Source organism: Notolepis coatsorum (genome assembly GCF_963971535.1).
Source record: "Notolepis coatsorum genome assembly, chromosome: 19".
Classification (NCBI taxonomy): Eukaryota; Metazoa; Chordata; class Actinopteri; order Aulopiformes; family Paralepididae; genus Notolepis; species Notolepis coatsorum.
The window spans coordinates 80,805,327-80,818,965 of NC_140183.1; the positions used below are offsets into that span (position 1 = coordinate 80,805,327).

The 13,639-nt window shown below is 47.4% G+C and overlaps 1 protein-coding gene across 1 annotated transcript in view; it reads right to left on the reverse strand.

Moving 5' to 3' along the window:
* LOC311246646 (neuronal acetylcholine receptor subunit alpha-7-like) overlaps positions 1 to 13,639 on the reverse strand; it is a gene marked incomplete at both ends in the record, with an annotated part of 70,240 nt that overhangs the window by 17,838 nt on the left and 38,763 nt on the right. Inside the window, 2 exon segments of the mRNA XM_084336815.1 lie at positions 1,092 to 1,124; positions 1,127 to 1,285. Of these exon segments, the coding sequence (XP_084192941.1) occupies positions 1,092 to 1,124; positions 1,127 to 1,285 (192 nt within the window).

The following is a 13,639-nucleotide window of genomic DNA, read 5'->3' on the forward strand; positions in this document are numbered from 1 at the left end:
ACAGGGCATTGAGCGCTTCCTCCTTTTAACTACCCTAGGCCTAGGAGGCCTGGGTATTTTAAATAGGCTAACTACTAATTATTTATGTAAAGTATAACCATTGTATTAGATATCTATTTTTCCTACAATAAAAGCTTTCTTACTGATTCTCGGAGCATTCTCCCGTGTCTGTTTGTGGTCTTGGGGAAATTCGTGGTGGTAGGTCGGCTGACCCCTGGATACTTCCCATGGGGGTCTGGTGACATGAGTGTCTATGTTTAGTGATGGCCACAGTGGCACACGGACAGACACACTCACCCAGTGTGGACAGTCATTTCAGTCGCAATCACACCACCGTCACTGTGTGCACTAATCATCGCATGAAGCACAAATTTACTTTAACCCTGGCAGTTTATGAACTGACCTATACAGGGAATGGAACCCCTAACCCTGGCATCGCTAGTGCTGCGTTCTATCCATTGAGCTACACAGGAACCCCTCCTCCCTCCCTCCTCCCTCCCCTCCTCCCTCCCTCCCCTCCTCCCTCCCTCCCTCCCTCCCTCCCTCCTCCCTCCCTCCCCTCCTCCTCCTCCCTCCCTCCCTCCCTCCCTCCCTCCCTCCCTCCCTCCCTCCCTCCCTCCCTCCCTCACTCCCTCCTCCCTCCCTCCCTCCCTCCCTCCCTCCCTCCCTCCCTCCTCCCTCCTCCCTCCCTCCCTCCCTCCTCCCTCCCTCCCCTCCTCCCTCCCTCCCTCCCTCCCTCCCTCCCTCCCTCCCTCCCTCCCTCCCTCCCTCCCTCCCTCCCCTCCTCCCTCCCTCCCCTCCTCCCTCCCTCCCCTCCTCCCTCCCCTCCTCCCTCCCTCCCTCCCTCCCTCCCTCCCTCCCTCCCTCCCTCCCTCCCTCCCTCCCTCCCTCCCTCCCTCCCTCCCTCCCTCCCTCACTCCCTCCTCCCTCCCTCCCTCCCTCCCTCCCTCCCTCCCTCCTCCCTCCCCTCCTCCCTCCCTCCCTCCTCCCTCCCTCCCCTCCTCCCTCCCTCCCTCCCTCCCTCCCTCCCTCCCTCCCTCCCTCCCTCCCTCCCTCCCTCCCTCCCTCCCTCCCTCCCTCCCTCTCCTCACCGAGGCTGATCTTCTCCCCTGAGCTGGCAGGAGCACGAAGACCAGGATGGTCATGGAGGAGAGGAGGACACAGGGGATGAGGAGGTTCAGAGCGTAGTACAGCGTCCTCCGCCGCAGGGTCACCACAAAGGTCACGTCAGGGTAGGGCTCCACACAGCAGTCGTAGAAGACCTCGTGACGACCTCCAGGCACCTCTGTGGGAGATGGAGGGGGAGACGGAGGGGAGGAGACAGAGGGGGAGACATTAAAGTCGAACATTCCCCCCGGGGCAAACTTTGAAAATTGAAAGAGATCGGGATACAAAAATAAAAGAGGAATATGCAGGGTACTGAGACTCTTTATAGCTGATGGAGAACATTTCATTACAGCCATTAGGTATTCCTGAGAGAGAGAGAGAGAGAGAGAGAGAGAGAGAGAGAGAGAGAGAGAGAGAGAGAGAGAGAGAGAGAGATGTAATGAAGGGTAAAAGTACAGAAAAGGTTAAATAAGACGAGAAGAGGAAGAAGAATGATGGGAGGAGAAAGAGATGCAATAGAATGTGGATGAATGGACCACAGAAGAGACTTATTTGTTACATTATCCGGCAAGTTATTACATTATCCGGTTTTATTACATTTTAAAGGGGAACTATCTTATAAATGGCCTTTTTGAGTGTTTAGCATTGTTTCCTAGCTATGTGAACTTATATTAATATGATCTATGTCTCTAATTCTCATATTGGCGCATTCTTCCAATTCTCCTCTCACAATATTCACCCTCACTGAACTGAGTCATCTGAAAATGTGCTGATTTGTGATGTCAGAGAGACACTGCTGCATGTTAATGGCGAGGTACAAGATGAGCTGCACACAGTGGTTGGAGCCCAGGCTCAAAACGGCTCGAGATCTTGAGGTAGAAAAATGCTGTTTTTGAGGACTTGATTAGAAATACAAAACAATGAATAAAAAAATAAAGAATATTACAGAGGTGTTCCATAGACTCACAGGAATTGTGTAAAAGTGCCCAAATAGTGAAAGAAATAGTAAAATAGTTCCCCTTTAAAGTCCTTCTAAAAAGTTAAAAAGTTACATTTAGTTTTTGCTTACGTTCTGCTCTGCTGGGACAACTCATCAATACTTATTGTATCACTGAAAGCTTTTGCCACATGCACCTACATTTGCCCGGCCACGCCCATTTCCGGCCATGTACATAAGCGAGGGGCACGGCCTTCCTCTCATCTTTCATTCGGAAGTGTTTTGCTACAGGCGCACTTTAACAGTGGAAATATTAGCTTTTTTCTCTTATAGTTTTTTTCTTGTTGCTGTTTCTTCGTGATGGCATCGCCACCAAAACCCGAGAAGCCTTTCTTGGGGCTCCACCAGCGCTCCCTCCTTCCAACCTCCGCCGTTCGCCCCGGCGGCGTGCGGCACCGAATGCATGTGTGATGCCCACTAGAAGTGGTATCACGTTAATATCATTAGATTATGTGTCAAAACGGTGTGAACATACTGGTACAGGATTACCTCCATCAGAAACAAGGTAGAACAGTCATGTTATATTTAATGGGAGACATTAACATAATTTGGTCAATAGGTGGCAGTATAGGACTTGTGTTCAGTGGTTTCGCCTTCTAGGGAACCGTACTTTGCTACCTACGGGCACACAAGGCGAGCTGAGCCTCACAACCGAGAGGACTCAGAACCAGTAACACCATGTCTGCGCCTTCCTTTGTCCAATGACTAACTACAACCTGTTTCATAGGTGGGTAATACATTACAAAACACACATAAAGGTTAACAAGGATACAGGCAATGTCGATGACCCAATGAGGTGATGTTTGAGTCAAGTTTAAGAAGTTTAAGACGACAAGTAACGTGATTTAGAAGTTGACCGTCTATTGATGGCGCCGTGTCTCGTGGTACATTAACATAGAGTGTTGAGGGGGGGGCAGGTGGCGCACGGAGATTACGTTCGTCACCAACACCGGGAGACACTAGGATTCGCCTGTTCGAATCCAGCTCCCGGCGTTGCTATCAGCTTGGCTGGCCTCTCACACTGATACAATTGGCTGTATCAGGGGGTGGGAAAGCTGAAGGGTGGGTCCTGGGCGTTGTGGACAGCGACCCCTACAGTTCGGTCGGGGCGCCTGCTCAGCGAGGGTTGGAACTGAGGAGAGATAGTGTGGCCTCCCACACGCTACACTCTCCCCGGTGAGAACCTGCGCGGCCAGGTTGGCCTGCCCCAGGCTGCACATGCGTTGGAGGAAAGCATGTGACAGTCTCCGGTCTCCCGGACCAACAGTAGGGGAAAGTATGCAACAACCAGGAAGGGTGGGATGGGAGAAAAATCGGGAAAAAGGAGGGGAAGAAAGATATATAAAAAAAAAAAAAAAAAACATAGAGTGTTGAAATACAATTGCCCATTTAATCATTAACGTGTCGGAGTTAAGTGTCTCCAAGGGGATTATAAAGGTTTATGTTTTGAAATACATACTGTTTGGGTTGAATTGCTGTTTAGTAAATGTATATATTGTGTACAAGTGTTAAAGACTGTTAGAGGGAAATTACTTTAGCTCACACTAGCTAGACGTTAGCTAAACACCGGAGCTGTCCCACATGCTCTCTCTCTCTCTCTCTCTCTCTCTCTCTCTCTCTCTCTCTCTCTCTCTCTCTCTCTCTCTCTCTCTCTATCTCTCTCTCTCTCTCTCTCTCTCTCTCTCTCTCTCTCTCTCTCTCTATCCCGCTCTCCGTTAAATGTAAATATAAATCTATTCCCTTGGGTTACACCATGGTCACGGTATAGCAAATTCCTGGTAAGGCTGAGATCGGCCAGATACATATATATATATAAATGCACTTTCGATGCACATTTGAGGTTCAACCGAACTTGAGCTGGAACACAAATATGAGTGACACAGAGGTGTTGAGGTATTCCTGTACACTAGAGAATAGTGGCTATGACTGATGATAAACGAATGATGATGTAAGGAATTGTTTGACAGACAATTAGAATGACAGTGTTGTTAAAAGAAGACATACGATGTTCTCTTCCACTATGCCTAGACAGAGGTTAACAGGAGAATGCTCCCTTTTCACGTGCTTATACTTAAGACGTCAAATATGTATAAAGACATAATTAATTACAATGTACAGTATATAATGCTGGATAACTACATTTGAAAGGAAAATGCTATTGAAGTGAACCAGGGTATCCTAAAAGGGTAGAATGTGTGTTGCAATGATGAATATGCTTTTGAATTGATGACAAGAATGGAACTATAATTGAATGTATTAAAGGTAATGTAAATAATTGAACTAAATGATGGTATAATGTTATGATGATGATTGATTGAAGATTCTCATGAATAAACAAATGCTGTTGTAATAAACAACCGAGAGGACTCAGAACCAGTAACACCATGTCTGCGCCTTCCTTTGTCCAATGACTAACTACAACCTGTTTCATAGGTTAAACATATCTCTGCTATCAGGTGCCATATCCTGGTACCTGTAACAGTTTATTGGGGGCTCGTCCGGGATCAGCACCACCTGCTGGATGGGAGCTGATCCAGAGATCTTGACACTTGGACCAACCGCGACCCGATGAACCAGGAAGCAACGCCCGGTGTAAAGGTCCGCCGAATGAGGGACTGATCGACAGCAGTGAAGTGCCTCATCTGATGCCAGACGACAACGAGAGCTGTGTCCACTACTCCACCTGACGAGAAGGAAGACCGGAGTCGTGTATAGGAGAACCACCCACCACGGAAAGTCGCCACAGTGATCCTGAACTGAGAGCCAAGTGCGAGGAATCAGGAAGCAACCATGGGAGACAGTGAGAGGAAAAGCTTGGTGTGGGACATCAAGAAGAGCCTGCTCACTCTACCTGCGGATGAACTGTTTCGCATCGCCGAGGCATTGGAGCTAGTAACAGGACTGGAGGCATCTGACCGAACCCACCTTACCGTAGATGACGCAGAGGGGTGCTTCAACTTTATCAACGACTACCTGTACAGTAAGGTTTTACTGGAGTTAGAGGATACAGGGTTGTCTTATTTATTGCAGATAAAAGATGTGACTGATGGGCTTATGCAGAATAAGGTGGTGGGTCCAGAAGAGGGTATAACCGAGGGCCTACGGTCCACCAGTCAAAGTGATGTAGTACCAGTCGACCCAATTAGCGTTTTTTATGATGTAAGTGAAACAATTGAGAGTGTGCCCACTTCAAAATTAAGCAACCAGGTTTTACAGTGCCTGCCAAGTGTGCCACCACCCATAGCTCAGGCTGTGCCATTGAATGAGAGTGTACCAGACACCAAAAGTAAACAGGAACCCCCTGGTGTGTCTCCAGATAAACTAGTCTCTTTAAGAGAACTGTCGTACCTTCACCGCAGGGAGTTTAAGCTCCAGGGAGGTCAGATTGGAGACCAGGGATCGGACATTAGTTACAACAGTGTCTGCAAACAGATCGACGAAGGTCTGAAGGAACAATTCAGCGAGGCAGAGGTTGTTAGAGCAGTCTTGAGAGTGATCAAAGCTGGCAGCTTTAAGGATATGTTAATGGTAAAAGATGATTTAACTAGCGATGAGCTGAAGGGTTTTCTCCATTCTCACCTCGGTGAACAAAGTAACACCGAGTTGTTTCAAGAACTTATGTGTACGAAGCAAAAGGATAGTGAAACACCACAACAGTTTTTATATAGAGTCATAGGACTCAAGCAGAAGATTTTACTAGCATCAAAATATGCTGATACTGACGTTAAGTACAACGAACGCACCGTTCAGGATGTATTTCTCCACACTGTGTACCAAGGTTTAGGACACAAACATGATGACATTCGTAGGGAACTCAAACCCTTACTTTAAAACAGAGTACCTGATGAGGCCATTCTCAGACAGATGAAAAAGGTAATGCGCGATGAGAGTGAAAGACAGCGACGGTTAGGGCCTACCAACCACAATAGACCCCCCCATGTACATAGCGCAGGTGCTGAGGTGAAGGGAGCACAGTGTCCCCCCCCACCCCCCATTAGGGAAGAAAATACAGGAAAGAAACTTAAAGTAGACCCGATCCAACAGTTAGCAGAGAAAGTAGAGAAACTTACCAATCTAGTTGAGCTCCTGCAACAGCAGCCCCAGGTCAGAACAGGGAGGATAAATAGGCAGAGAGACAGGCCATATAGCTGTAGCAGATGTGTAGAACAGAATTTACCTAACTGCCCCCACTGTTTCCATTGTGGTGACGAAGGCCATAGAGCATAGGTGTCAAACTCATGGCCCGTGGGCCAAATGTGGCCCGCCACGTCATTTGATGTGGCCCCCAAGAGCTCTGGTAATTTTTTTTTTTTTTTTTTTTTTATAAACATTAATCTTGGGTTAAAAAATAGCGGCGTTAAAATAATTGTGGGTTAATGCGTTAATAAAGCTTTAACTTTGACAGCCTTGGTTATTACACATTCTTACACATACATGTATGTTGAACATCTGAGGTATTGATGAAGTAACAAAGGAAAAAAGCCAAAAGCACTTATTCCTCAGACATTCTTTGACAATTTTACAGCCCAAAATACAAAAAAGATCCATGTGGAATAGGTAACAAAGGGTTGAAGAAATATTGTCTGAAATGTCAGATGCAAACTGGCTGTGTGACATAACCGAGCATCTCGCTCAATTGAATAAGAAGCTGTAGGGATGCAAACAAGTCCCACCCAAAACTTTACCAATATAGTTGTGAACTGAGACAACCCTTATTTTGTTATTTTTGAGTACAGTTACAGTTGTGTGTTCATGCAGACACATAATAGCAATTTCATTACAAATTGAAAATGGGGGACCCTGATGTAAACAAGTTGAAAGTCTTTCTCTGGTCTGCATCCCCTTAACAATTGTGTGTATTGAGCTGTACTGTACTGTACCCATTCTGCAATCTGTTAATTAAAGTTAATTAAACTATCTTCCATTAGTTGGATGTATGGCCTCTGCAAGGTTGTGTGCAGCCATTTGTTTTTGTAACATCTGCTACATCTGTCCCACGTGTTCTTTGCAGCTCACAGTTGTTAGTTCTGCCCCTCTTGACTGTGACAAAAAGGTTTTGAACCAACTTAATGTCATAGCTTGTATTTGATGATATTCTTCTTTGTCATTTACTTGAATGGTTTGATCATTGATTGATGGAGTAATATGGGGTTCTGATAAACAAAAATAATTTGTTAAAATAACATAAGCTAACATATATTTTTACATCTATGCAAATGCATATGCAATATGTATAACTTGAATAAGTAATAAATACAGAAACAACATGTTTAACAATATGTAAATGAGTAGCTACATTTATTTTACATTACATTAACATTTATACGGTCTTTGGCCCTTTGAGGGCAACCATAATGCTGATGTGGCCCTCTGTGAAAATGAGTTTGACACCCCTGTTAGGCTGCCAAAAGAGACCACCACATCAGGGAAACTGGGACCGATCCCTGCAGGGGGACAAACATTGACCGGTTCCCCTTTACTGTCCCAAACTGACAACCGTCATACTGGTGAGCCTGAGAAGGAAAGAGTAAGAGAGGAGAAGACTGCACCTAGAACAGGAACCAAGATGGTAAACCAGATACAGAAGCACACAGACCCGCCTGATTTACCGAACACCAAGAGTGAATGCCTCGCCAAGCTCGTAGGGAGAAGAGCTCTCACCCATTGTAACCTAAACGGTTTAGCAGTCCAAGCCCTGCTTGATACAGGGGCCCAAGTAAGCATGATTGACCGTGCTTGGAAGAATAGATACTTACCTGACATGCCAGTCAGACCTCTTAGCGAAATCATCGAAGAAGAAGAGGAGTTGAAAGTCTATGCGGTAAACGGTGAGGTCATCCCATTTGATGGCTGGGTGGCCCTTACAGTGAACTTAAAGGAGAATGAAGATCCTAACTTGTCAATCACTGTGCCTTTCCTTGTAAGCAGCCTTGTTCTTGAGAGACCCCTACTGGGTTTCAATGTGCTGGAAGTGATGATACAGGAACAACCTGGAAGACTGATCCCAACTCTCACCAGCCTGCTCTGTAACGCCATGGTGATACCAGCCGAGAAGGCAGAACTCCTGGTGAATTATATCCAGACTGACAGACCCCCTGTGCAGGTTGGTCGCCTACGAACAGGTAAACAAGCCACTGTCATCCCGCAGGTCAAGTGGCCTGGGTCAGGTGCCAAATCCCACCCCACGTGGAACTGTCTGACCCCACCTTCCTCTTCGAACCAGATGACAACAGTTTATCGCTGGCAGAACTGGATGTTGGAGAAGGCCTGCTGCAGGCGCAAAACCCCAGGAAGCCGTATGTCACCGTGCCTGTGGGAAACAACACAAAGCATACCGTCACTCTCCCCAGGGAGACAGCTCTGGGCAGCATCCATTGTGTTGGGAAAGTCATCACAACAGACTCCCCGGAGAACCCCCGACCGCTAGCGACTGTCAGCAGCGCCGTCACCACCCCCGTCGTCACTGGGCCGTCCCCATGGCAAACCCCCATCCCAACTTACTCACCTGAAATCTCCTAGCCCACGGTGCCTCCCAACCGTGCTGCTACAACGTCAGCTGTTCCCAGCTCCATCCCGTTCCAACCCCCCATCGATCTCAGTCACCTCGATGACGAACAACAGACAATAGTCCACAGGATGCTTTGTGAAGAGGCTTGATCCTTTGCACAAGACAGTAGCGACATTGGGTGCATCCCGAGCCTGCAGATGACAATTGCTCTCCATGATACTGTCCCGGTCCAGAAGACGTACTCATCAGTACCAAAGCCACTGTTTAAAGAAATAAAAGAGTACATACAGGAACTGTTAATGAAAGGTTGGATAGTCAAGTCCAAGTCTCCATATTCTGCCCCAGTAGTCTGCGTCAGAAAGAAGGACGGCAGCCTACGGCTATGCATCGACGCCTCCTGAACAAAAAGACTGTGCCCGATCGCCACCCATTACCTAGAATACAAGACCTGACTGACACTCTTGGAGGCTATACCTGGTTTAGTATCCTAGACCAAGGGAAAGCTTACCACCACCAGGGCTTCGTCGCAGAGGGTTCACGACCCTTCACCGCCTTCATCACTCCGTGGGGTCTCTACGAGTGGGTTCGCATCCCATTTGGACTCTCAAATGCCCCTGCAACATTCCAACGGAGCATGGAGGAGATGCTAGGTCCCCTCAGGGACGAATGCTGTATCCCGTATCTTGACGAGGTACTCTGTTACGCAAAGACATTTGAAGAACATGTAGAGACCCTCCGCAAGGTTCTCCAAGCCCTTCAACGTCACAGAGTGAAATTGAGACCTGAGAAGTGTGACCTCTTCAAGCAAGAAGTCAGATACGTGGGTCGCCTTGTTTCAGCAGAAGGGGTCAAGATAGACCCACGAGACATTGAAGCCGTGAAAGCCCTGTCAAGTAAGATGCCCAGAACTGTCGGCAAAGTGAGGAAAATAATAGGATTCCTGGGATATTTCCGTTCATACATTCAGGATTTTTCCCGGATTGCCAGACCCATCTACGAGCTACTCCAAATCAAGCCAGGAAAGATCCCAGCCCCAGCGCGGAGTAAGAACATCAGACGCCCCCAGTTGCCCTCCCGAGAGCCCATAGAGTGGACCACGGAACAGCAGAGAGCACTTGAACAACTGATTGACCTTCTCACAAACCCCCCTGTCTTGGCATATCCCGATTTCAACCTACCCTTCAGGCTGCACACTGATGCCTCCGACCAAGGCCTGGGAGCTGTTCTGTATCAACATCAAGATGGAAAACTGAGAGTCATCGGGTACGGGTCAAGAACATTGTCATCAGCCGAACGTAATTACCATATGCACAGTGGAAAATTGGAGTTCCTTGCATTGAAATGGGCTGTGTGTGTGAAATTCCGCGACAACAACCCGTCTACAACAATCTACACCGACAACAACCCGTTGACCTATGTAATGAGTACTGCCAAGCTCAATGCAGTCGGTCATCGTGGGTTGGGGAACTTGCAGACTTCCGGTTTGACGTCAAATACAGACCTGGAAAGTCCAACATAGATGCAGACACTCTTTCCCGCCTTCCCCTGGATATGGAGAGATATGAAAGAACCTGCACAGAAGAGCTCTCCAATGAAGCAGTGCGAGCAACGTGGGAAGGAAGCCAAGCAGCTGAAAGGAAAGACGTGGCATGGGTTGCAGCGCTTAACATTGCGTCCCCAGACTCAAACCAGCAGTCTCACCCACACCTACAAACAATCAGTCACGATGAACTGGTGAAGGCCCAAAAAGAGGACCAAGCCATCAACACGATCAGGGAATTGAAAGAGTCGAACACGAAATTGTCAGACGACGTACGAAGAACCGTAAGCGCAGCGACCCGAAAGCTACTTCATGAATGGAGCAGATTACATATTGACAATGATCTCCTTTACAGAAAGACCAATCAATACCAACAGTTGGTCCTCCCTGTAAAATACAGAACACTTGCCCTGAAACATCTACATAATGAGATGGGTCATGTTGGAACGGAAAGAGTGATCCACCTCGCAAGAGAAAGATTCTACTGGCCTTTTATGTCCAGAGAGATTGAAGAATATGTGACCCGAAGATGTCCTTGTATCAAGTCTAAGAAGCCAGTCACACATGTCCGAGCTCCCATGGGCAGCATTACCTCCAACTTCCCATTAGAACTTGTGTGTATCGACTATCTACATCTGGAAACCAGTCCTGGAGGGTATGAATATATCCTAGTGGTGATCGGCCATTTCACTAGGTTCGCCCAGGCGTACCCCACCAAGAACAAGAGTGGGAAAACAGCTGCAGAGCATATCTTTAATGACTTTATACCCAAATTCGGTTATCCCTCGAAACTACATCACGGCCAGGGTCGAGAATTTGAGAATAAACTGTTCCAAGCACTGCAACGGCTGTTTGGGATCGGCCACTCTAGAACATCACCCTACCACCCACAGAGCAACCCAGCGGAGCGGCTCAATCGGACCATACTCCAGATGTTGAGGACATTGACTGAAAATGAGAAATTGCGGTGGAAGGATCACATCCTGCATGTGTTACACGCGTACAACTGTACCAAACATAAATCGACTGGTTACTCACCCTTTTTCCTCCTCTACGGTCGTCATCCACACCTCCCCGTTGACCTGTTGTTTGGGTTAACGAAGAAAGAGGAACCGTACTCACCCAGAGGATACGCGGAGCAATGGGCTGAGAAGATGTCTGAAGCCTACCGGATTGCTTGTGAGCATAGCAAAAAGTCCAGTGCAAGGGGAAAAGTGGCTTATGACAAGAAAACAAAAGGAGTAGTACTGCAGTCAGGAGACAGAGTTCTGGTAAGAAACCTCAGTCAGCGGGTCTGACCAGGCAAGTTGAGGTCGTACTGGGAGAAGGCGATCTACGTGGTCAAAAGCCAGCTCGCTGAGAGTCCAGTATACATTGTCTGCCCTGAACACGGAGACCAGAAGAAGACCAGAACATTACACCGCAATCTCTTATTGCTGGTAAATGATTTACCCGTGGAAAGAACTGTCCCTGTGAAGAAAACGAATGACAGACCAGGACAAGGAAGAATGTCAGACACACAAAGACAAGTAGAGACAAGGGACAGCACTGACAGTGATTCGGATGATGACAGTAACAGAGGATACTGGCTAAGGATACCTGTTGAAAGGACAGAGGAAAGATCACTTGGACACCGTGAACGGTGACCTGAAGTCGTGCCAGGCCTGTGCCCTGAGAGTGAAGACGACAGGGGAGGAAACACGGATGGAAACTTACCTGTCTTGGCCAGACCTGATGAAGATGTTAGCGAATCTGAGGAAGAAGAGGAAAGGGAGGCCCCCCAAGCTAACTCTTCGATAACCCAACCCCATCCCCAAGCTCACTCTCCAATAACCCAACCCCATCCCCAAGCTCACTCTCCAATAACCCAACCCCTTCCCCAAGCTCACTCTCCAATAACCCAACCCCATCCCCAAGCTCACTCCCCTGTAGCCCAGTTCAATCTCCGAACCCCTCCACTCTCCCCGGTGGAGCAGGTCCAGTCAGAGGTTAGGTCTGCCCGTGACAGAAGGCCTAGACAATGTCTCACATATGATATGCTAGGTGAACCGTCAGTGCAGAACAAGGTGACTGTGAATTCAGCAGTAGGATACACAGTACAATGCCCACCGATAGTGCCCGCACCGCACCACAGTCCACTACCACATCCATTGATACCCTTCGTAATGCCATGGTTGCATCCAATTTTTTTACAGCCTTCCACAACATGCCCAGTATGCTTACCGTCCAACCGACACCCACGGTCCACCCACATTGGGAGTTTGTTAGGGGTTCAAGCCTGAGCAGGGACGTGCACAGGACTTTAGAGGGGCAGGTGCTCAAAGGCTGAAAAGGGGACTACACTTGTGTGTATATATTAACCGAGCGCGTAGCGCGCAAGCACAATTTTTAAGGGCCCTTTTCGGGCGGGGGGGGCCCTTTTTATGCTTTTTGGGGGGTTTTGGTGATCAAATATTGAATATTGAACTATAATAATCAGTGCAGGAGCTCACTTATCCTTGAAAGACACTTTTATCACTAACTTAAAAGGCCCATACATCTCCATAAATGTTCAGGGGGGAGGGAATAAGTGCTTACCCTACAGACCCCAAGAAGTGCTGTATATTCTGTATTGTTTAATATAAATGCATTTTTTATTCCAACCCCGATTTGTATTTGAGATTCCCAAATCCCATCGGACTTGACTTCTTCGTGTCCCTCAATGAGTGTAATACCAGCATTCAACTGTATGCGCCACAGCGGTTTCTATCATCATCATCATCACCACCCATGCTATGCATAAAATATATAGGTCCGCGGAGAGGCACGCTGAGGAGGCCGTGCAAACTGCAATGGAATATGGGGCATCTCTCTCTCTTTACCTAATATTTTGATTCCATCCTGACATTTTTCAGTTGGAAGGGCAGTCTATATGCGTAACGGTAAAAAATATTTTATTTTTATTTATTTTTTCAGAAAGGGCACTTTTTTGATGAGGCTCAAAAAGGCAGGTGCTCAAGCACCCCTTGGCCTCTATGTGTGCACGTGCCTGAGCCTGAGGGTGAAATTAAATGGTTGTGTTTGGTGATTTTCGGAAATGTCAGGAGCCATTTTTTTAAGGTCAGGGAGTGTGTGATGCCCATTAGAAGTGGTATCATGTAATATCATTAGATTATGTGTCAAAACGGTGTGAACATACTGGTACAGGATTACCTCCATCAGAAACAAGGTAGAACAGTCATGTTATATTTAATGGGTGACATTAACGACTAAGTTATATGAGTACTGGCTAAGCGTCCCGCTCTTAAGCCATACCGAGATATACCTCATCTCATGTACCTAGTGTACTCCATCAACGAATAAACCAATACACCCAGCACCTGCCAGGCCCCGCCCTACTGCCATACTATATAGTACTGGGCGTGGCCACCACTCACTCTTCCTCGGAAAATCGTTTCCAAAGAAAAGTTTCCCCAAGGGAACTCAGGGCACGCTAAGAGCGGGACGC